The sequence below is a fragment of the Heteronotia binoei genome, chromosome 2 (genome assembly GCF_032191835.1).
Source record: "Heteronotia binoei isolate CCM8104 ecotype False Entrance Well chromosome 2, APGP_CSIRO_Hbin_v1, whole genome shotgun sequence".
NCBI classification, from domain to species: domain Eukaryota; kingdom Metazoa; phylum Chordata; class Lepidosauria; order Squamata; family Gekkonidae; genus Heteronotia; species Heteronotia binoei.
The window spans coordinates 203,464,807-203,489,509 of NC_083224.1; the positions used below are offsets into that span (position 1 = coordinate 203,464,807).

Genomic DNA, 24,703 nt, shown 5'->3' on the forward strand with positions numbered 1-24,703 from the left:
CCAGAGCCATAAATACTTGCATGCTTAGGAGTGAAAATGGAAGAGGGATGGGAGCTGAGGGGTGAAAACCTGTAGCTAAATTTTTTGGTTTGTTGGTTCAAATTGGCAGTGTGAATATCTGCAACCCACCTCCTTTAATGCATAGATCTCCCTGCCCCCCAGGCTGCTCTGCATGTCTGTTGATACCATACAGCAGCACCACACCTAACTGTGAGGTCCATAGTCCCCTTTCCCCTAGGCCTTGCCGCCCTCACCAACTAGATCTCCTGTGGCTTTTTGTTCACAGCTTCTCTCCTGCCTGAACCTTTTCTCCAGTGAGTTTCTGGGCCTGCCCCCTCCACCCCAGCCCCCCTTGGCACTACAGTCTCCCCACATCTCGGGGGTTTTTTATCCTGCCTGCTCTTGTGCTTTCCCTCACAAGCTGTCCTGTTGGCTAACATTTTATGGCTGGTGCCCGTGTGCAGTTGGTTCAGCTTGATAGATGTAATTTAAACACAGGGAGGATACTGACTCTAATTCTCAGAGCTATTCTAGTACTCCCTAAATATGTAACGATGGCAGTTACAAGTCTTGGGGTGGGGCTGTATTCATTAGCGGCTATTGCAAGGATCACCACCATAAACTCTTGGCTGATTATTTGCTGTAGACTAGAGAGCCGTCCTCTAATTAGGCCTCTTCAGTTTTGGAAGGTGCAAATATGAGTAGATGGAAGAAAGCAATAATCCAATAAATTAACATGCTGCGTTGTCTGTCCAGCATTATTACTCAACAATTTGGAGAAGGCCTGAGTATCAGTCCAAGGAAGACTTCGCAGTCTAGGTTCCCAGAATCTGTAGGCTGTGGCCAGTGTTCCCTCTAAGCTGAGTTAGTGTGAGCTCGCTCACAGATTTTTCGCTTCCAGCTCACACATTTTTGTTTTAGCTCAGGAAGGATGGCCCCAGAGCACAATAATTTATGCAGGAGCTCACAACTTTAATGGTAGTGCAGGTGTGGCCAATCTTGCTTAACACAAGAGCCACCCAAAATAAATATCAGATGTTCAAGGGCAGGCAGGCAGAAAATAGATGGGGAGGGGGGAGAGAAGAGGTGGAAAGAAAGCAACTTTAAATGCATTCTCCAAGCTGCCAGCTAGTTTGGCTTGAAGAAGTGATTTAAAGAGAGAAATGACTTCCCTAAACTGGCCGACAGGATAGTGGGAAATATGTGTGAAAGAGCCACATGTGGCTCCTGAGCCACATTGGCCACCTCTATGCTAGTAGCTCCCAAAGTAGAATTTTTGCTCACAAGACTCTGCAGCTTAAAGGGAACATGGTTGTGGCATCTGAACCTTGTTCTCTTTGAACTTTAGACCGGAACTTTCAGAGTATACAAACTATTTGTACGACAATATAGAAGACTGTTTTACATTTTGCCATCTGCAATCCTTGAGGGTCATTACAGACAAGTCCCTTCAAATGATCAATTGACTTGTGATGCCAAGTTAATAGATGGGACATTCAACCAGAAATCTAAAAACAGAACTGAAGCAAGGCAGATTGTTAACATGACACAGTAATGATGCAAAATTACATAGTAGGATCCAGCTTGTAGCAGACCACGCATAGTAGTAGAGACCACAGTCCTGAATGATTTATCCAGGTAGCCTTGTGAAGCCTTTTGTACAGTGCTGTGCTATTATCTGTGTGGAAAAACCTTCTGGAATAATTCAGTTTTGCAAAGTGTATGAGAAGCCAGGAAAGTGGGAGCCTTCTCCTCAGGCAGGCCCGACACGAGCAGTTCCTGATTTTGCCGATTTGCAGGTTAGCAGGTTAGCACCTGCAGAAGACTCTGCATGGATAAGCAAAGGTGTTGTAGCAAAGCATGGTGGAGAGAGATGGTATTGCAGATCTGAGGGTCCAAGGCCATAAAGGGCTTCGTGTGTGACTGTCAACATTTTAAATTGAGCTCAAAAACTGATGTGAAGCCAGTGGAATGAGTGCAGAATGGGTGCAACATGCATATTCTGTCTAGCACCTGATAATAGCCAAGCTGTGAAATTCTGCGACAACTGGAGTTTCTTAATATATTTTGAGGGAAGACCAATGTATGGGGCATTACGGTAGTCTAGTTTCTACACCAGATGGAGCTTGTAGGTGCCAGACTGCAAACAGCTGTGGAGCTTACGGGAGGAGTCCATAGCTCTCCCCCCGCCTCGAGCCCATTTTTTTGCAATGCTGTACTTATATTGTGGACCTCTTTTGCAGTGCACATGCCGGAAAGATACAGTGAAGATCTCAATGGATGTCTTCGTACGAGTCCTCCAACCAGACCGTTATGATCTATGGAAGCAAGGAAAAGACGTCACAGTTGTGGAGCACATGAAACCCACAGCTCTCACCAGCCCAGAGCTGGAATCCTGGAATCAGATCAAGGCTGCAGTGAAAGCAAAGATGCTACGCAGGTAAAAACAAAGCAGAATCCCCGCCCTCCCTTTTCCTTTCTCCCTCTCCCCACGTGTTGAGAATGTCCAGAGTCACTCTGTGAAGTGGTTTGGATGAAGCACCAAATGTTGCCTCTCTTCCTGAACCATTTGTTTTGTTGGAACAGTGTTGAGGAAAAGCCCACACCACCTTTTCTGTCACTGCATAAAACAAGATGCTGTACTAGATGCATCCCTGTTCTGATCCAGCAGGGTTCTTTACATTTCCTTGTCTGCCTCCAAGCAAACAAGCACTTCTTTTCTGGAGCACTCAACAGAGGAAAACTCTGTACTTCTCCCCTGACTTCACAAACCCAAAGCCTCCCTTGTAGGATTACATTCTTGTCAAAGTGCTTTGTTGTCTGAGCAAATGCAACCCTTTGCATTCTTCTTCCAGACCCTCTCAGTGATGTTGATTTCATTTTGTCCCCAGCAGCTCTGTTTGGGCTCTTGAAACTCTCCATGCGGGTGAGATTTTACATAAAATGGCTGCCAGATTGGATTTTCCTCTCAATTAGGTGGCATTCGTTGTGTCTTTCCTCTTCTCTGGAAGAGGTTGAGTAGCTTGCTCTGTGTGCAGGGCTGGTGCCGAGTTTACAGTGATTGACTGCAGCCCCTGGAGGTTTGTTGTTTCTCCCCAACTGCCCTTGCAGAACATGCAGAGAGCTCCTCGTTTGACTCCCTCCGATCTTTGTCATGACTTTGAAATATCCCTGTCAGGTCATTTTGCTCTTGACATGTCTGACTTTGAGCCATGCTGACTTGTTCTTGCATTTCAGATGTCTGTCATGTGTCAAGCTTATTTCTGCACTGGATTTATTATACTACTCAAGATTTAGTTTCAGACTCCTGGTGAAGAGGGCTTGATACAGCCAGGACTACCCAGTGTAGCCTTCATTTTCACAGGCTCCTCACAAGCATTGTATTGATTAGTCTGGTGCAAACTTTAACAATTTTCCTCTTTCCAGTTAATTTTTTTAATGACAAGTTGCAGGTTCTTATTGTTTCAGATAATCATGGAATGTGCTCTTCTCCTTCCTGCTTTCCCTTCCCCCCCTCCTGAGCCCCTTTAATACATTTCCCCACACTGACTCAAAAGCTGTCCACGTGCCGCTTTGAGCCATTTCTGTAGGACCATCATATGCCAAGGATAGTCTTCCTTTCCAGTTGTTAGTTTTATGCTGGCTGAAAGGCCCAGGCATCCCTTGCTACTTTTCTCTTGGGTGAAAAACCTGATCCAGATATGTTCAGCAAATAAGATGTCCTCCTCTCTCCTTTGCTTAGAGATGACCTTGATATTGTCTCCAGAGGCCCACCCTCCAGCCTTCTAACGGTATATTTGGCTCCTGGCCCTGTTCTCAGAGGCTGGGATGAGCAGTTGTCTTTCACAGACCCTGCTCTTTTCCCTCTGTATTTTTAATCCCAGTCTCAGAGAAGCTCCGAATGTGTTGTGAAGCAGTGTCCCAGAGTACCTTGGTGTGGAGCCTTGCACTCAAAGGCCAAGCATGGCTTTAGGCCTCTCTGAACTTAATAACATTTTGCATAGTTAGCTTTATATTTGGGGATGAGCACTACAATGTACAGGTATGTCACTCAAATGTGGACCGCTTGTGCCTTCCTTAACCTCCTTCCTCACCTTACCCTCTTCTCATTTTGGTAGCTCCTCCTTGTGCTGATGGTCAGTGGAGTCCCACCTCCCTGGCTACTTTGCAGAGGAGCAGCCAATCTCCATTTCTGGCATGTCACACAGCCGGGCCTAGCAGGGCCTTCTACTGACTGCCACCACTGACTGCCACCACTCTGGTAAGGGTCTATATGGAGGGCCCAGAGCACCCAACCATCCTTGTCTTTCTTATTAAGAAATATCTCTTAACTGCAACCAAGGAGACGTGAGGACCCAAGGAGTATAACAATAACAGTTTATTTACAGTGCTCAAATAATAAGTGGGTAAAACAGTGAAATATATATATACAAAAAGGAAAGGTCCCCTGTGCAAGCACCAGTCATTTTCGACTCTGGAGTGACGCTGCTTTCATGTTTTCACGGCAGACCTTTTTACGGGGTAGTTTGCCATTGCCCTCCCCAGTCATTACACTTTCCCCCCAGCAAGCTGGGTACTCATTTTACCAACCTTGGAAGGATGGAAGGCTGAGTCAACCTCAAGCCAGCTACCTGAACCAGCTTTTGCTGGAATCGAACTCAGGTCGTGAGCAGAGGACTCCGACTGCAGTGCTGCAGCTTTACCACTCTGCTCCACGGGGCTCCTATATACAATAAAGGATGGTGCAAATAAACAGAAAGCCCTGACGCATTTATCTATACAGTCCCTATTCTAATAACCAACACTTACTCCCTTGGGTAAGGGAACTTTCCCCTGCTGCAAACTCTCTAGGCTGCAGCCTACCTCCACCTTAGCCTTCCAGGAAAAGAGCACCCCCTGCCTGAACTTGGCCTTTTTATGTTCTCCTCCCAGGCCCCACCCCTCTCTGGGCCAGTTTCCCTCCAAAAACCTTGCTACCCAATCAGAGGGACAGAAGGGATCCTGGGAAATGTAGGCTCTTTCCAGTAACTCCTAGGCCGGCTTCCCTGGGGCCTGCAAGCCTCACTAGGCCCAGGATCATGACAAGGCATAAGGCTGTTATGCAAACACGCTTCTTGGTTTGTGTTCAGGCTCTCATTTCTCAGTGCAGCAAGAGCTCTTGGGCCTGACTGCCTCAGCTTTGGGCTCTTACATCACTTTTCTCTGCAGGTTGATTGTGGTTGATGATCTCACGAGCAGAACACACCCTTCCCCTGCCCCAGCCACCTCTTTTTCTTTTTCTTTCTCTTCTCCACCCCTGCAGTCCCTACTCTAATCCTCTTTTGGGAAAAGCGTCCTGTGGTATTAAACTTAAATGCATTTTCTCTGCTCAGACAGGCCTCTGCCGCACCACTTGTGCCATTCTTCTACTTGAGAACCTTGTTAACTCTAAATCAGCAATTGCATCGTGTCTGCTCTTGGCAGTCAGGAGAATGGCTGGTGGAGTATTTTGTTTTTCAGGTTGTCATTGTGTTTAATCGTCTCTTCTTCTCAAGCAGAGCTCATTGGCCCTTCTGTTTTGTTGAGCACAATGTGGTTAGAGCCAGGGCCAGACAAATTGCTGCTCCCTGGGCGTCCCAGGTTGTAAATAAATAAATCGAACTGGGGGATTTTGAAAGTTTTTTCTTCTTCCAGCCTCTTGCCTTAAGAATTTGAAATATTATTCTGGCCTTTTTCTTCTTCTGTTCTTTGTAGGAGCCTTGATAGGAGTGTTGCCCTCCCCCTCCCCTCTGCCCAGCATACAAGCCATCGGCCTGACATGGTTGCTCTTTACATAATAGTTAGTTGATTAGGGGCTAAAGCTAATTGGTCAGCAGAGCAGACTGTCAGTAGAGTGGTGATCTCATTTCACAAAGTTTCAGTGGATTAGAAGCCTTTTATAAGTGGGTTGCTATGTCAGGAGATGTGTAATGGGATGTTCCCCTGTCCCCCAGGCATATATGCCAGGAGGGGGGAGGGAAATCTCCGAGTAGGGAAAGAGTTCATTGGCAACATATCGAGTTGAGGAGCTGAGATGCATGCCATCTTTTAACCTGTCTTTCCTGTTTGTGGCTGAAGTTGCTAGAAAATATTGTTATGGAGGTCCATTCATCAACATCCCCTCCTCCAGCATACTGCTGCTGGGCTGACAGTCCATAAAGCATGAATCTTTAGTCTGGTCTACCAATGGCCTTTCCATATCTTGCATCCATAAACTCCTTTCAGTGGACATGCAAGGCCATGCAGAGGCCAGCTCTTCTTCGCATCCAGTGGGGGTGCACAGGGACCATCCTTGGTGGACTGAGCTCTCACTTATCTTCCGCAGTGTCTGAGAAAGGGTGTGGCTCCAGGGAGACCTCCCCATTCTCTTTCAGCAAAGCTTCACAGGTGGCTTTGTTTTGGAAACCTGGATTGTGAATTGTGGTTCACTCAAGGATTTTCTCCACTGAATTAAAATGCTTATTTATTTATTTATTTATTTATTTATTTATTTATTTATTTATTTATTTACAGAATTAGTATCTTGCCTTTCTGCCCTTATAGGGGGCCTCTAAGGGAGCTAACAATTGAAAATATACATGATAAAATTACATTTTAAAAACTCTAAAATCCGCCCCCCTCTTCCCAAACACACATTAAAGCAACTGAAAAGACTTCATATGCGTACAAAATATTACAGAAATACCAAAATGTTTTAAAACTCTTTGGTTTGCTAAAAATACCCCTGAAAACTCCTTATGAGTGTTGATGTTTCCTTGCCCAGTGGCAAAAAATAAGGCTGTTTAATTGGGTGCACATGTCACAGGTATAAATGTTTCCCTTCCCTATCACTACTGCACATGACTAAAAAACAGAAGGGACTGAGAATCTGTGGTGCAAGAATGTCTTGGGTTGGCCTGGGCAGCCCTCTGCTGCTCTCTTACCTGGGAAATGTGGGAGGTGCTGCTTAAACCCCCCCACAAAAACTTCTCTCAGGGTAAAACTAATGACATGCAGGTGACTCGAGGCACTGTTCTGTTAAATGGACTGAAGGCAAGAGGCAGCAGTTCAGTAGAGTGCAAACTAGGCGCCGTACTCACATGCCCATGAATACGTATGCAGGTAATGTACCGAGAGGTGAACTGGCAATCTTGCTTGCCTACCACAGAGAGAGGTTTTTGACACTTGCCATCCTTTGGAGTGATGTTTTGTTACAAAACACTGTTGTGAGGCCTCCTGATGGCTGCTGCTGCTTCTGTGTAGGTGGTCAGACTTTTGAGAAGCATGCAGAGAATAGATAGCTAGGATTTGATGATGATGATATTGGACTTATATCCTGCCCTCCGCTCTGAATCTCAGAGTCTCAGAGCAGCTCACAATCTCCTTTACCTTCCTCCCCCACAGCAGACACCCTGTGAGGTGGGTGGGGCTGCGAGAGCACTCACAGAAGCTGCCCTTTCAAGGTCAACCTCTGCCAGAGCTATGGCTGACCCAAGGCCATTTCAGCTGCTGCAACTGGAAGACTGGGGAATCAAACCCAGTTCTCCCAGATAAGAGTCTGCACACTTAACCACTACACCAAACTGGCTTTGTTCAGGCTGACAGGCTGTTGGCTTCACAAAAAACACAGAAAAAACCACACCATGCAAAAATTAAACCAGATGTCTAAAAATTATATATTGTTATACAATATTGTGCATCACCATTGCATTCAAACATTTACAGTATGGCAGTTTCCAATAAATTTCAAATTTTACAAACTATAACTTGCTTAGCTGTTTCATTATTTTTTCACTATGTATGATACCTACTTATTCAAACAATAAAGAACATTCAAGTGGGCAGCCGTGTTGGTCTGAAGCAGTAGAACAAAGTAGGAGTCAAGTGTATCTTTAAGACCAACGAAGTTTTATTCAGAACGTAAGCTTCCGTGTGCTCCAAGCACACTTCAGACGAGGAATCAGGTACAATGAGCTGGTAGGCAGTGGTTTAGAATGCAAAATGGTACAAATTAAGATCCAATGACAGAACAGTAAAATTAACAAATTGAGCAAACCTTTGATCTGGGTAGCATTAGCAAGCGAAAGCAATAAAACAGTAATATGTCAAAATGTGAGAATGTCTGTCAATCACTTTATTATATAAGCCTGGGTCAAAAAGAGGGGATTACTTTCTCAGAAGTTTTTCCCATCTAACTGATTTTACCATGTAACATACGTATAGTTTGCCATTAGAAGAAAAATACATTAAAATATAATGAAAGATGGGTTTAGTATATGTTATGAGATAAACAGCCAATATCCCTATTTGAGTATGTCAGTACAGCTAAAAGAGAAAAACTATCCGATGTATTTCATTCGAATGCGTCGCTGCCACCATGGGATCAATGTGTATGTATATGTGGAACTGCAGTGGACGATCTCTTCCACTACACAATGGTCTGCCCGTTATATTCAGACTTAAGAAGAAGATTTCTATCTGGAATTTTAAGCCAAGTACATAAGTTACCTGACAATGAAAAGTTGGTTTTCCTACTGTCAAGATGTGAATCCTTTGGTCTCACGTAGGGTAGCGTTCTTTGCACTTGCAGCTAGAAAAGTTAGATCCAAGGTGGCTCCTAGTAATGCATCACATTGAATTCTATAGTTCAGCATAGTTAATATTATTTAACTATTTTAAACATTGTATTCTTGAAATTTTAGATGTGCCATACAGTTTTAACCTGACGACTTGGTTTTTAAGATTGGTATTTTGAATGTAAATTCTATATTGTGTTTTTCATAGTGTGCTTTTATATTGTAGTTGACAATGGCTGTATACAATAAACTATTCATCTTGCTTGCTTTAAGATTCTAGGGGGGGGGAGTGGAAATAATTAGAGGCCATATTAGGGGCTAGAGAGATAGCCAAAACCTAATCTTGTCAGAGTAGTAGAGGAAGCTGAGAGACAGACACTGTCAGAAAGTTGAGAAGAAAAGGAGGATCTGAGAGTGAGGAGTGTGTGATGGAAAAGAGTGACACCTTTCAGGAGTTATTCTTCCCTGAAGAATTAAGGTATGAACATCTTGAAACCAATATGCTTAATGTACAAATAAAGTTTAATTTTGTTTTATATTAACCTGGAGGCATATGATACTAAATTATAAGAGTTTCATCCTCAGGGCCACATAGTCCAATGAAGAAGCCTTTGAGCTTGGGCACAAATTCAGTTGGGAATGTTAAAGTGTTTGGAATTAGATTCCTGGTAGCAGCATTACGCACAAATTAAAAGAGAAGTTGTGACAAATGTGTATTCACAAACCAACTCAAAATTAATAAGTTCATCATATGTAAAAAGGAATATTTCTTCAAAGAACAAAGCTCAGGAATTTGCTTCTTTGAAGAAACACCCAGTCACAATTCAACAGAGAACCATATGAAATCCATTTCAAGAAATCTTTCTCGAGAATCGCCCTTTTCAAATCCAGTGTTTGAGTTGTCCTGCAGAATTCAGCGCCATCACAATTATAATGGAACACAAGACTCAAAACCTTCATGCACAAAACTTGAAATGCATGAATTATAATTGTGATGTTGCCAAGTTAGGTCATTGTATAGAAGAACGGGATCGTGATTGAAAGTTTCTTCAAAGAAGCAAAGCTCAGGAATATTTGCATATGATGGACTTCTTAATTTTAAGTTGGTTTGTGAATATCTGATCTTCTTCGTTGTCTCTGTGCTTCACACTCATGGGATAGAGCGCCTGCGCCGATCCCCGAATCGGTACCTAAAAAGCCCGGGATTTTTTCGCACTCGGCACCAGCGGGCATGCGCAGGTGTCCCAGTATGCATGCTCGCTGGCGCCAGCACGAGGATCCCGCCAGTTCCTTTCTGACTGCTGCGCTGAGAGGATCTCCTTTCATGTCCCTGGTCGGTAAAGTAATCTTAGGATTATCTTTCTTGTTGTATATAGCCCGTTTGTTGTTTTCTTAGTGTAGTTAGTTAGTTGTTAGATAGTGTTGTTTAAAAAAAAAAGTTGTTGGACTTTGCCCTTCGGGGCCCAATTTTTCCCGTTTTTCCCCTCAGAGTTTTTCCTGTGTGGGTTTTTCCTTGGCATCTATGGAAAGGCATTGGGGTTTTTTTAAGAGGTGCTGTTCCTGTGAAAAGAAAATTGCCCCTCCTGACGGCCACTCCCTCTGTCTCCTTTGTTTGGGCGAGGGGCATCGTGTTGATTCTTGCTCGCCTGAGTTTTTCTAAACAAACGCGCAAGAATTGAGCGGTGAGGCTTTCGGCAACGTTGGTGGAATCGGCACTTCATCCTCAAAAGATGGCATCGGGCCTGTCGGTACCGATCGGAGAGACCACGGCCCCGACGGTCACATCGGCCGATACATCTCTGATCAGGACTGAGATGCCGGTTGAGTGCGGGCGTTCCACAAAACAACCATCTGAAGGGTCAGTGGACACCCCAGCTAAGAAGCATCAGGATGACTCGGGGACCGATCATCTGCACCAAAGAAGGTGAAATCCAAGGAGAAGCGGAAGAAGAGATCATCCCGCACTCCTTCCCCTTCTCAGGACGTTTCGACATCGATTTCGGCCGCTCCACCTAGGAAGATCTTGGCGTCCCCGCATTGTAGCCCCTCGGTGTCGAGAGGCAGTGCTTCGCAGCAGTTGCGTCTATCAGCATCGGAGCAAGAGATCGACCTTACTCAGCATTCCCACTCTTTCGGGTCAAGGCGTTGGAGTGAGAGCAACTCTGTCTCGGAGGTAGAGGTGTCGGTACCGATGGAGCCGTCGGCACTGCTGGATCAGGCGAGGAGTCGGAGAGAGCTGGAACCAACTACCATAGCTCACTGCTTCCCACCGCTTCCACCCTGGGATCAGCGCCAGTGGCCTTCTCCCTACGCCTACCCATACCCGCCGTACCCCCCTCGTGATTTTGCATATTGGGACCAGCAATCCGAAGCATCTCATATGTCGAGGCTTTCTCAGCACTCTAGGTGGCGTCCCTCAGCATCGATGTCCATTCCACCTGAAAGACGCGGCGTGGTGGTGGAGGAAGTCCAGCCTAGGTCATTGGTGTCGATCCGGTCACCCGTCAGAGAGTCCATGCCGGTGCTTTCGGAACATTCCTTGAGGAAAGAGTCTTCATCATCGGACTCCGAGGTCGGTACCGACAATGCAGACAGGGCTTTGGAACCTTCGCCAGTGTCTCATACTGCTGAGGATCTTCCCATTTCACCATTGGAGGATCTGAAGTCGTAAGGGGACCTGGTGAAGAGGATGGCACTCTCCTTTTCTCTCCCGGTGACACAACCGCAACCCGTTGTAGACGATACTGTATTCGACATCATGCAGTGGGATACGTCTACAGCGGTTGCCCTGCCTGTTACGAAGGTCATCTTACAGGCGGTGAAGGAGCCCTGGGCGAAGCCTTCTTCTACACCTGTGTCATCAAGAAGATTGGACCTCATGTACCGTGTCCAAGAAGCCGGTGCTGAATTCCTCTTCACACGCCCGAAGCCCAACTTGGTGGTCTTATCCTCCTCATCAAAGGCCCATAAGACTCACTCCTCTCCACCACACAAGGAGGGAAAGAAGTTGGACAATGTTGGGAGGAAGTTTTATTCTGCTGGAGCAGTGGGGGTAAAGGTATCTAACTATGCTGCTTGCATGGCTAGATACCAATACTCTGTGTAAGAACAACTCACCCCCCTCCTGTTTTCCCTGAGCAAGGAGAAGAGGTCCGCTGCAAAGAAGTTGCAGAAGGAAGGCTTTGCTGTAGCCAAACAACAACTGGCTGCAGCAAAGCATATGGTGGACGTCTCAGCAAAAACCATCATGTCTGTTGTCTGCCTCCGCCACCATTCCTGGCTCAGATCAATGGCCCTCCCGCAAGACACCAGGGCCTTCGTTGAAGATCTGCCCTTGGAGGGCGAAGGCCTCTTCAGCTTGACCACTGACAATGCTCTTCAGGAAATGGATAAGAGCATAAAGACCTCCAGGAACCTGGGTGTCCCGGCGTTTTCCAGAGCTGCTAAACCAAAACAGTGGCACAAACCCTGGTCCAAGAAACCATATCAAAAGTTTTCCCCGGAACAGCAATGGAGACCTCGCTCTGCCCAACCTGAGAGTAGGTTCCCATACAGGGGGAACAACAGAAACCGATACGCTTCAGCACAGACCACTGGCAAGTCCAAGGGCGCTCGCCCCTAAAAACAGGGCCTTTGACTTTCTAGTAGCACGCATCACCATCCCCATTTCTTCTTCTGTCCGCCTCCGCCCATTCCTGCCGGCCTGGGCGTCCATCTCTATGGACAGATGGGCGCTTTCGATCATCGCGGAAGGCTACAAATAGACTTCGCTCAGATTCCGAACCAATCTGTGGTAATCACCACACCCCCTTCCCCACCTCTGCTGGCGGAGGTGAGCAACCTCCTACAGAGACAAGTCATAGAAAGGGTCCCGGTGGAGGCCAGAACGGGAGGTTTCTACTCTCGTTACTTCCTGGTTCCCAAACGGGACGGGGGTCTGAGACCAATCATGGACCTTTGGAATCTGAACAAGTTTATTCTGTACCAGAAGTTCAGAATGTCCACTCTGCAAACAGTTCTGCCCCTCATCAACCAAGGGGACTGGATGGCAACACTGGACCTCAAGGATGCCTACTTCCACATCAGCATCCATTCTCCATTCAGACGTTTCCTTCGGTTTGCAGTAGGTTCTCAACACTTCCAGTTCAAAGCCCTTCCGTTCAGTCTGTCCACTGCACCTCGGGTGTTTACAAAGTTGATGAGCATTGTGGCTGCTCACCTCCGGCTTCAAGGGATAGTCGTCTTTCCATACATCGATGATTGGCTCCTTGTGGCGGAATCGAAGGAGAGTTTGTCAGACCATACTACCATCACTCTTCATCCTCTTCACACCTTAGGGCTGCAGGTCAATTTGGAGAAGTCACATCTTACTCCATCACGGACAGTTCAGTTCATAGGGGCTTTGCTGGATACGAACCTTCATCGTGCTTTTCTGCCTCAGCAGAGAGCAATGGACATTATCAATCTTGTCAAACTTTTACAGAGTCGAAAGTGGGGCACAGCGCAGCAGCTACAGCGGATGCTGGGGCTGATGGTGGCGACTACAAGTGTTCTGCTCTTTGCGAAGTTAAGGATGAGAGGCCTACAGCTATGGTTTCTTTGTCAGTTTCAACCATTAAGAGACTCACCTCGGAAGAGGTTTGTAATTCTACCTGTGACACTTCGAACACTGTGGTGGTGGAAATCAAAGAACAACATTTGTCAGGGAGCTTCCTTCCACCTACCTTCAACAACAGTGACGATCACAACAGATGCGTCTTTGTGGGGTTGGAGGGCTCACATGGACTCTCTGTTTGTGGGGGGCCCTTGGCCTTCTCAATTGACTCACTGTCATATAAATTACCTGGAACTGCTGGCAGTTCGCTTTGCTCTTCAGTCCTTCCGCCCATGGTGGCGGGGAAGGTTGTTGCTCTGCTAACAGACAATACTACTGCGCTGTGTTACACCAACAGGCAGGGAGGGACAATCTCTCGATGGCTCTGTGCGCTGGCACTGGAACTGTGGTTGGAGTGCCTGGAGCACGACATCTTTGTGAAGGCTGAGCACCTCCCAGGGGTGCTCAATCTGCAAGCAGACTCACTCAGCAGGGGTGCAGCTTCCCCGCACAAGTGGGAGATATACAGTGGCGCTGCCTTCAACCCATGTTTCAGCTCTAGGGGTACCCTCACGTGGATGTGTTTGCCACAGCCAGAAACCGGAAGCGTCCCTGTTTTGTTCCAGAGGGTGCACGGATCCAGAGTCGTTGGGGGACGGTCTGCTGTTCCTGTGGGAAGGTTGGTTCCTATATCTGTTCTCACCTCTGCCACTGCTGACAAGAGTGGTCAACAAGATTGCAAGAGAGAGACCATGCTGCATCCTGGTGACTCCGTGATGGTCTCGGCAAAACTGGTTCCCGATCTTGCTCCAACTGGCGAGGGGCGTCTTCTACCAGTTTCCGGCGGAGCCGGACCTTCTGTCAGCTCAGGACCGTCATGTATTCCATCACAACGTGCCTCACCTGAAGCTGACAGCGTGGTTCATCAACCCTGTGAGTTCTCCAGCAGAGTTCAACATGTTTTCCTGAACAGCAGGAAGTTGTCTACCTGCTCTTCCTATGATAGGATGTGGCGGAAGTTACTTCAGTTTTTAGTTAATCCTACAGTTTCACCCCAAAGGGTGGGACTATCGGTATTTTTTGAATTTTTGTTATCTCTAGTGGATGCTGGCCTTGTTTTTTTCTTCCATTAAAGTTTATTTGGCAGCAATATCTGCGTTCCATGAGCCAGTTGAGGGGCATTCAGTTTTTGCGCACCCTCATTCTAAAAGATTTTTGAAGGGTTTGCTTAGGCTTCATCCTCCATCGAGATCACCCCAGAGTTGTGGGATTTGACTTTAGTGTTGGACAGACTGACTCGGCGTCCTTTCGAGACAATGGCCACATGTTCGTTACAGCTTCTATCTTGGAAGACTGCTTTTTTGGTAGCCATCACATCTGCACGCCATTAAGGGAAGCTCACGGCTATGCGTTGTGACTACCCATATTTAGTTTTTCAGGAGTCTGGAGTGTCGTTAGCTCCTGATATTTCTTTTCTCCCCAAGGTGGTTTCTCAGTTTCACCTTAACTTAGAAGTTTGGTTGCCCACGTTTTATCCTACACCTTCCTCGGATGCGGAACGTAGGTGGCATGCTCTAGATGTTAAGCGTGCCTTATTGTTTTATTTGAGTCACTCCAAGAGTTTTTGTAAGGACCAGCATCTTTTTGTTTCTTATGCTGCTCCTAAGTTGGGCTCCAGAATCTCGTCTCAGCGGCTTTCAAAATGGCTCACTGAGACTATTAAACTGTGTTATTTGTTGGCAAAGAAGCCGTTGCCTGGGCCCATTCGCGGACACTCTACAAGAGTGATGGCGACGTCGGTGGCGTTCCTGAAAGGCGTTTCCCTGACGGACGTTTGCAAGGCCGCCACCTGGTCCTCTCCGCATGCCTTTATGAAGCACTACACGCTGGACGTGCATGCTCAGCAGAGGACTCGTTTGGGAGCTGCAGTGCTGCAAGCTGTTTCTTCTGGTTGACCGTCTTCCCACCTCCAGGTATGTCTTGCTTGCTAATCTCCCATGAGTGTGAAGCACAGAGACCACAAAGAAGATAGACAGGTTGCTTACCTGTAACTGTAGATCTTCGAGTGGTCATCTGTGCATTCACACTACCCACCCTCCTTCCCCACTGCTGACAGTCTCCCTCCAGTAGGGGCTTCCAGCAGTCAGGAAGGAACTGGTGGGATCCTCATGCTGGCGCTGGCGAGCATGCACACTGGGACACCTGCGCGTGCCCGCTGGTGCCGAGCGCGAAAAAATCCTGGGCTTTTTAGGTACTGATTTGGGGATCGGCGCAGGCGCTCTATCCCATGAGTATGAATGCACAGATGACCACTACAATTACAGGTAAGCAACCTGTCTCTCTTTATTGTTTGAATAAGTAGATGTCATACACAGTGGGAAAATGATGAAATGTCTAAGAAAGTTGTAGTTTATAGAATTTAAAATTTCTTGGCAATTGAGATGAGTGTATGAATTCAATGGTGATGTGCAATATCATATAACAATATATAAATTTTAGACATTTGTATCTGGTTCAGTTTTTTGTTACCACCATGGTCCCTGTCTATTTACATGTATCAGCTTCCCAAGGCAGAAGGCACTGCAGAGATAGGAGGGAGCACATGACCAGTCGCATCGGAAGTGGGACTTCAGTTAGTGCCTTTGGAGTTAAACACGGCAGCAAAACATTTCCTCAAATCTGTCAGTCCCAAAATAGTTCTCCCAGATGTGTTCTAGCTTGTGATGAATTAAAGGATGTAGGTCATTCTCAATGAAACCATCTTCTGTTCTGACATAGAACGGGCTGACTTTTCTCATCTTCATCTGGATATACAAGATGTTCTTACCACATTCTTTAATCTCCCAGTATGAATTGCCAGACGGGGTAGAGGAGGAAGAATTAGCTGGTGTCAGACATGGGTGTCCAGGCATGGCATGGCTAGTTGCAGCCTGCATTAACTACGCCGTGGCCACTTTCCTGCTACAGTTATGTGGATTTGTTTATGTTGACATTGCCTTGCTGGTGCCACATGACCCTGGGCACTGTAGCATGAGTTAGATGAGCTGGAGAACAGCACAGCCTTTCCCACGCTTCCTAGCCGCTGTATGCCTGCTGGACTCCTCCTAGCTGGACTGAGGGAAGCCGAAAAGTACAGGCAACCAGGCAAGCCCTTAAATGCCCAATGTAGTCAACTTCAAAGAGGATTTAGGCCTGGCAGTATGGGTGGCAGAGCTAAGGAGGGCCAGTCCCCATCCTTCTTGTCACTCTGAAAGGAGCTTTGTCCAGCTTGTCCCCCTCCCCTCCCCTCCCCCAACTCTGGTTTGTGTGAGATTTTTTCAGATCTGCTGTTTGCAACTGGGACTCCAGAAGTGTTTAGGATTGCTCTTCTGACCCCTTCCCATTTATTATCTGCCTCATTTATAGCCCACCTTTCTCAATTCGACCAGACAACAGTCAGGCATCCAGTAGAAGTGGGCCAGGGCTGCAGAATGAGGAAGCGAAGCCAACAGAAAACTGCCCAGGGCCTTGGCCTACCATAAACCATGCAGAAAATGGGATTGCAAAGTAGAAGATAATGCAGTAAAAACAAAATAATAATACAGGAAACATACAATACATGTTGTGACAAACTAAAGTCCTATAAAAAGCATCCTTCTGGACTGTTCCATTGTATTGCAGTCCTCATCCCTGGGGATTCTGCGGGAGCCTTCCTGACTTCCTCAGGCAGGCTTTTCTGCCAGGTGGGAAAATGGGCATGGCTTAAAAAGACTTGATAGCTAGTCCTAATGGCAAGTTTTCAGTCTGCTGGTCTCCATTACTATGGCCCTTTAGTTAGCAGGGAAGGCTGGTGGGGAGCTGTTTTGTGTTCTGTTGAATGAATGTGCTTGGAGCCCTGGATTCCTTTGTGGCCCTGGAGAGTTCAGGGAAATGTGACAAAATGCATGTTCTCCCGGGAGGCTGGCAAAGCCCCCCCCCCCCCCCCGTCTGGCAGAGAACAGGCAGGAAGGGGGAGGGGAAAGTCGGTTCAATTGCCAGCCCTCCAGTGGGACCCAAAGAAGGAATCTGGTCCCAGTATTAACCAGGCGCTGAGTAGTTGGAGACCAGAGGAGGAACCTCAGGTTGAGAAGGGGTCAGGAGTCTGTCCCTCCTGCAAGGATAGTGTTGGCAGCAATACGCTAAGTGGCAGGAAGCAGAATAGCTCCCTCCAGGAGTTGGCAATCCCACAGAGGGCGTGGGCAGAATGGGGTCTGCAAAGAAAAGCAGGCAGGTTCTTCCACAGTGTCAAATTCAGGGTTGCCACTTGCCATATTGGAACAGTGGTCAGGGAAATGAAAACTAAAAGTTTTAGTGGCAACCCTGAAATTCTAGAGAGGCTGAGGAGTCCTGGAGATTTCCAGGAAGGGCATCTAACCTGGTCAGTGGGCGGAGACAGTTGCAACAGGAACTGGCTCTGTCAAGGAGAGGCTGCAGGACTGTTGATGCCTGAGGCAGGCATACTGCCCATGTTCTCGCCTGGGAGGCTGGGAATAGAAAGGCTCTAGAGATCTGCACATTCCTAAGTTGAAAGAGCCTGTCCTGTTTCACCATCAGATAGAGCATGTACAGCCAGAGGGACAGAGGATTTGCATCTTTTATCATTTATTTCCTTGCTCAGATTTGGTGCTGTGCTAAAATTATGTTTGGGAACAATTTCTTTTCAATGAATACTTTAAACTTTTGATGTTGGAAGTGGTTCTCTGTACCACATAGACCCCTACTGTCTTGAACCCGCTATCAGAAGAGGGGAGCCAGAGAGGTTTGCAAGCGTCTTTTCCTCAAAGGGTGCCCAAAACATTAATCTGGGCAGTGGGAGACACAGAGGAAAGGCCTCCAAACTGAGAAGGGGAGCTGGGGTCCTGATCCTCCCAGTGGGTAAATCCTTACAACAATCAGGTGTTGGCAGCAGGCTACCTTGAGAGCGAAAGAAAAGCCACTCCAGTTATGCTGTCACTGTTTTATCGGAAGGCCTTCTCCCCGGCGGGGGGCTGACAAGTGCTCTCTCTCTTTCTCTGGCTCCAGTAGAACCTGTTGCTTTCTCCCCTCAGCTTGGTACCATTTGACACTTCTCTCCCATTCTGGTTCCAGGGCAAACAGGAAACGAAGCCAGCCACGAAGGCATAAGACTCAGGATCAGAAGTCTCTGGGGGATGTCATGGCTACAGAGACTGCCTTGGATGAAGTGAAAGTCAAGGAGGAGCAGCAGAGAATTCCCAGCTTGGATGAAGAGGAGAAGAGCAAAGAGGGTAAGATCAGGGCTCAAAATTCACTGCCCAGAAGCATCAACTCTTCCTGGGGAAGTCTCGAGCCCTCATCATACTGACTGCATAAATGCTGCTTTTTGGTCTTCAAAGCACTTATTTATTTTTAATTTTATTTATGTGGTTTGTAGTTCACTTTTCTCACAAGGACTCGAGGTGGATTATGTGTAGTGAGTCAATTCAGTCAGCAAAGTGGGACATTCAAAAAACAATGTACTAGAATTTTAGATGTCTAGAATCAACCAGAAATCGAAAAGACAGAACTGAAGCATTGCATAAGTGTTAACATGACACATTAAGCAGTGCAGAAATTATACAGTAGGACGACTGTGTAGACCACAGTCCCAGTCATTTCTCTGAATAAGTTTGTGGACCGTTTTGTACAGTGCAACCCTGTTGCCTGTGCAGAAAATATGTAATATCTTCTAATAGCGAAATCGGCCAATCTTTGGCTACTTAAATCCAGTGACTGTAGCTGTGAAAGGGCAGGACATCTTTCTATAAGCCTGAAAAGGGCCCTAGGTTTGCAGGAAAATCTTTAAAACACACACACACCAGGCAGCTTTAAAAATCCAAAATCTCTGTAGTCAGATGAGCTGTAATTCTGGTGGTTCCCCAGGTCCCACATGGATGCTCTCGTTCATATCTCCAGGACATCTGACATAGAAGTTACTCCTGTTGGGAGAAAACTGTGCCCCTTTTTGCCTGTATGAAACTTTCATTTACTGAAATAACTGATTACCATCTTCTTTTTACATTCACTTTTGATCCTTTCTGTTAAAAAAAAGTAGGGCTAAATGTCTTTCTCAGTGGGTCGTGGAAGCTTCTTTAAAAGCCACTTGTGCTTTTGTAAAAATACATTACAAGTAGAATTTTCTTAAATGTGGAATGATGATCCACACACACATTTGTGCTTGAACACACTCTTCACTGAAATAGAGACACTTGTGGATGTTCCTGACTGGCACATTTGTTTTCTGTCTGTCTCTCTCTGTCTCCTAGTCAACACAAGTGATCTGGAATCTGGCCAGTGAGAGGAGAAAAGAGTTCTGGCGGTTCTTTTGACTTGTTGAGTTAGGATTTAGTTACCACTGAAGTACTTCCCTTTGACTCCTTGCCTCTTTTTCCCATCCAGACTTGCAATGTGCTTCTGTTTGTTCATCTTAAGCTTCGTGTTCCCTTTGTCAGATCACCATTGGAGTCGGATATCGATCCTTTGGACTGCAAAAAAATCCATAGGGTTCATCCCCCAGAGAAGGCATTCTTTGGGCAAAAGTCAAGAGTGGTGGTGTGAATGCTCCAGACAATACAGTAGGGGAACACTGCAACTTTGTATGAAGCCCAGAATTCAGTGTCCTGAAATTGTCTGTTTCCATTTTAAATAGAACTGGTTGTACCCCTGATAGTGACAGAGGTTATCTTGAAAATACATGAGCAATGCCCGGTCAGTCAGGAGGCTGAGAGGCTCGTGGCCCTGCTAGGTGGGCCACCTCTCTCAGGTCTCCATGATCCACCTGCTTGTCCTTCAGCCCCATTGGGCCCCTTTCCTCAGTCTCCTTAGCTCGCTGGATGTTGCCAGGAGAGGTGACCAGTGGCACAGACTGTAAGTTCAGGCCCATCAGGATGGATTGTGGACAGCCTCCTGGTCTTCATTACCACTGGCAGGAAATTTGCAAAAATATATTCAGCCCCTCCCCCCAAATTTGAAATGTTTAGCAAAAATTTTCTGCCCTCAACCACCAAACTGTGTGTGTGTGTGTCAAGTGCAGTGAACTACAGTAAAAAGGAAAAATAACATAACCCAAAACAAAATAAGTACCAAAAGATAGAGAAAGCATAAACAAACAGGCCAAGTTGGCCAATTTAAAAATTAATGGATAGTAACAAATATACAAAGATACATGTATTTATTTCACAATAGATTCAAAACATATATTGGTCCTCAATTATCATAGATGATATACGGCTGCGACATCTGTCACCCCATTGATTGCCAGGGTTGATTCAGATGTCCAAAGGTGACAAATATTGATGGTGACAAGATGTCTTTTGGTCCCACTTGGCCTTCCTCAGCAGTCATTGCAACATGGCTCCTGACATCATAATATAATATTTGTTTATCATAACCTGACCCAGGTGAAGTTCTTCTATAATGATTGCCTATGGCCAGTAGCTCCTGGTTCTACAGAACTTTTCTGACCACACAACAAAGGTATGCGATTGAATCGTTATAGGAATAAGCTATAAGTTATAGGAATGGCTATGAGAATTAGATTTTTGATCAGTATTCCTTCCCTTGATGATAGACAGTCATTGTCAGAATAAGCTTCATCTTGGTCAACAGTAGTACTTGCCCTATATGTTCATGCTTCCAACCTATGGGGGCCCTATGTATGAATGACCTCCAAACCATCTTATTGTTAACAGCCTTGCTCAGGTCTTGCAAACTGAGGGCCCTCGTGGGTGAGTTGGTCCATCTCCTGTTGGATCTTCCTCTTCTGCTGCCTTCAACTTTTCCTAGCAGCATTGTCTTTTCCAGTGACTCTTGTCTTCTCCTAATGTGACCAAAGTACAATAGCTTCAGTTAGTCATTTTAGCTTCCACAGAGAATTCAGGCTAGGTTTGATCTAGAACCCACGTCTTTTTGGCAGTCTTCGCTATCTATAAAACTCTCCTCCAACACTATATTTCAAAGGAATCAACTTTCCTCATTGTCTAGCTTTCACACCCATACATAGTAACGGGGGAAACTGATATGAATTATCTTGATCTTCTTTGCTTCGCTTAAGAATCTTTTCTAGCCCGACAGCACAGCAAGAAATTTATATAAAACATTTCTGTCTTTTATGCTCTACACAATTCAAAGGTTTGTGTCATTAAAACCACATTAAATTTACAGCAGTGCATACAAAAATAGAATTGAAAAATACAAAAAGCAGTCTCAGTCATTACCCATTAATTAACTGGCCTTTCATTAAAGGTCCTTAAAAATGCTCTGGAATTGCTTTGCAAAGATTTCTGAAATCTTTGCTGTGCTGGGACCTTCCTCACTTCCCTGGGGAGACCAAGGAACAGGAACAGCCACCAAAGATATGCAGTCCTCACTGTACAGAATTATTATTTTTTAAATTGAAACTTCCTCTAAGCCCTGCATTATCTTTCCAGAGCAGGCTTGCCTGCTGTGTGTTTTCATGATTCTCTGTTTTGGCTTGGCTTCCATCTCTGCAGTGGATATGAACTGAATATTCCATTGTTCCCCGTGCAGAGACACCCCAGAATTATTCTTCAGAGGAAGAAGAAAGAAGTATTTTTCAGTTTTAATTCTGAAAAGAAGGGCATCTCAAATGTGAGGAATCTGGGAAATGCTGCTCTGATTCAACCCAACAGTGGGGGCATTGCCACATTCCCTTTTTCAGTGGGTGGCAAATTCTGAGCCAGTTGCTCCATTTGACCAGTTCTTACCCATAGATCATAGAGTTGGAAAGGATCTCCAGGGTCATCTTGTCCCACCTCCTGCGTAGTGCAGGAAATTCACAAATACCTTCACCCACACACCCCAGTGACACCTGCTCCACCCCCAGAAGATCTCGTTAGGCTCATTTTGTCTCCTCGAAGATGAAGAGGAAGCCCCGAACTGGTGAAGTTCTCTCTCAAGCGCCCATTTCGGTATCTTAATTAGCCGCTAATTAAGATACCGAAATGGGCGTTTGAGAGAGAACTTGGCTGGAATTTTCAGTTGGCTTATGAGGAAGCTGCAGGAGCAGCGCAACGCAATCAAAGCCGGAGTTTGCGTGAAGGCAAGAATTTTTCCTTCAGAAGCCAACAAGCAACGGAGGGACTCCTGTGAAACTTTATTATTGAGGCTTAGTACTCTATTTGGAAAATTAAGAGACTGTAAGGGGTCCTCCCTGAAATACTGTATTTGAGACTCTTGTTTGGCTTTAATTCCTGATTGTATGAATGTATACCTACTTTTGTATGCTGTTCATTATATGACACAATACAATATACTTAATTTTGTATAAACTATTCAAGAGTGTGTATCTTGCACAATATTTTTGATATTTTTGTATTCCATATATTGTGCTGCCATTGTTCTTTTGCAATGTCTCCTGGGGGGCTGAGAGATAAGTGACACGGTCAGATCCGAAGATCCTCGAGAATGAAAGAGGGACAAGATGAATTGCTGTGTTCTAGACGAACGGTTTTTACATGAGAGCTGAACCCTGCTCCAGGCTACTGCTTAACTGCTGGTGTCAGTAGAATGGAGACTCTTTTTCAGCTCCATTACTGGAAGTGTGGCTGAGCACTTTTGGAGACTGTGCAGTTCCCCCCGCCCCTCCTTGTAAATGTTTGAAGCATTGCTCCTTACGGGGCCTCGTTTGTTCTTCATGTGGTTTGAAAGTAGTGTGTTCTCAAAATCAAACTGTGCAGCTTCTTAAACTTATTTATTTTATTGAAAATATTTATTTCAGAACGTCCATATTTGTTCATTTAGTAGCTGTTTTTGTGCATGAATGTGCCACTGTAAGCTCACCAACCTCAGGTAGAAGTTCTTATCAGTGCAGATTCACTGAAGGAGATGTGGGGATTTAATTGCCAGTTCTCAAGCAAGCAGACATCAAGTGGCACAGCTTTTAGAAAGGAAAGGAGACACATTGAGAACCGTGGAGGAAGGGTGGGATAAAAGTGTGATGTAATGTTTGATAGAAAGCATGCCCATGATCAGTTTGTTCTGTAAATGTGTACCAGTATACAGGCAGTTTTACCTTTTCCCAGGCTGCTTCTGCTCACTGTAGAGATGAGGATTGCATCTACTCTAGAAAGTAAAAAGCTGTGGTTTACTAGTTAAGGCTTCACTAATGTTTAAAGAAAAAGAGTCCAGTGGTGGGATTTTAAAGTCAAGGCCATTTATTGTTGGAGAAGTTTTTACGAACTTTAGCCCACAAAAGCTTCTGCTGCAATAAATCAGTCAATAAATCTGAGTGCCTTGAGATGCTGTTTTCCCACAACCGGTTGTTGTCCTCTGGAACTAGGGGGGGGGGGGGGGGATGGATGCTGAAATGTTCATGAACAGCGCAGCACATTCCTGCATAACAATTGGGGCAGAGTTTTATTTTGGCTTAACACGAATGGCCTCAGGCACCCTCTGGTTTTGTTTAGTCAGCATTGCTTGAGGTTTTCCGAGGGTTCTGGGAGCTTTCTTGGGTCCTCGAAGCCTGAAAGAGTAAAGCCAAGCTGGCTTCTCTGAGGAGATCCCTAATCGTCTCAGTGATCTTTATTATTTATTGGCTTTCATTTATTATTTATTGTGGGGCGGTGTGCAACATGAAAGGCAATGAGGCCTGCTCACAGATTTGCAGTACAGAAGAGAAAGGGCCTCTGCTGGGAGAGGCTTCCCAGGTTCCTTCACTTCAGGATGGTTCAGTGCAATTGGCTTGCCTTGCCATGTCCCGCTGAGTTTTGAGTGATGCCCCTTCACCTTGTGGCACAACTTCTGACTCCTTGGAGGGTCTGATGAGCTCCATCATTGCCATTCTGAGGGATTGCTTGCAGCTCACCAGATGTCAAACTAAATCTGTGGCTGATGCAAAAGCAGGCATGGCTGTTGTGGAGAGGTGGGGACGTTTGTGCAGGCAGGGATTCTGTCTTAAGGCTGTGAAGCCTGGGTGTGGGCCAGGCATCCTTCAGCTGCCAATTGGCAGCCATGACTGGTGGCCCTTTCTCAAAGCTGAGCTGTCTTTCAGGTCGCAGCACCCGCATTGTCTGTCTTCCTTGCACTCCCTCCCCGCTGTCCAATTACCACCCTTGGAAGGCTATCAAGAGCCGCACATTGTTCTCCTTGGGGGGCTCTAGGGGACACTACTTCCCTCCAGAGGGCAGAGCATAAATCTGATTGCAGGTTGTGGGACCAAGGAGAAATCCAACGCTGACTTTTCATTTGGTAGATTTGTTTCTCTACAGGAATTCAATATTCCTTTCCACGCGGTGCCTCACAATAACAGCTTTATCTTGAAGATTGCTTACCCTGATGCACCCAGGACTGTTTTGGGGCTGGATCTGGTTACTTTTGTTTATTTTATTTTAAATAAATGAGAGTGTAAATAAGACTCTCTGGAATGCAGGCTTCTGGGAAATGTGATACAGACCTCCACCAGCAAAGACTTCTGCAAGGGGAGTCTTAACAGCTTCATCTCACTCTGGGCTTAATCATTTCATAGAGCTCCGGTCTTGCGCTCTGGCTTATCTGATTCTCC

At 45.9% G+C, this 24,703-nt stretch overlaps 1 protein-coding gene across 2 annotated transcripts in view; it reads left to right on the top strand.

Annotated features, from left to right (window-relative positions):
- The window catches only part of KDM4B (lysine demethylase 4B), a 211,953-nt gene that overhangs the window by 147,339 nt on the left and 39,911 nt on the right, over positions 1-24,703 (top strand). For both annotated transcript variants that reach the window (XM_060232874.1, XM_060232875.1), the window contains exons 8-9: positions 2,244-2,440; positions 18,274-18,431. In XM_060232874.1, the coding sequence (XP_060088857.1) occupies positions 2,244-2,440; positions 18,274-18,431 (355 nt within the window). The remainder of the gene's footprint in view (positions 1-2,243; positions 2,441-18,273; positions 18,432-24,703) is intronic.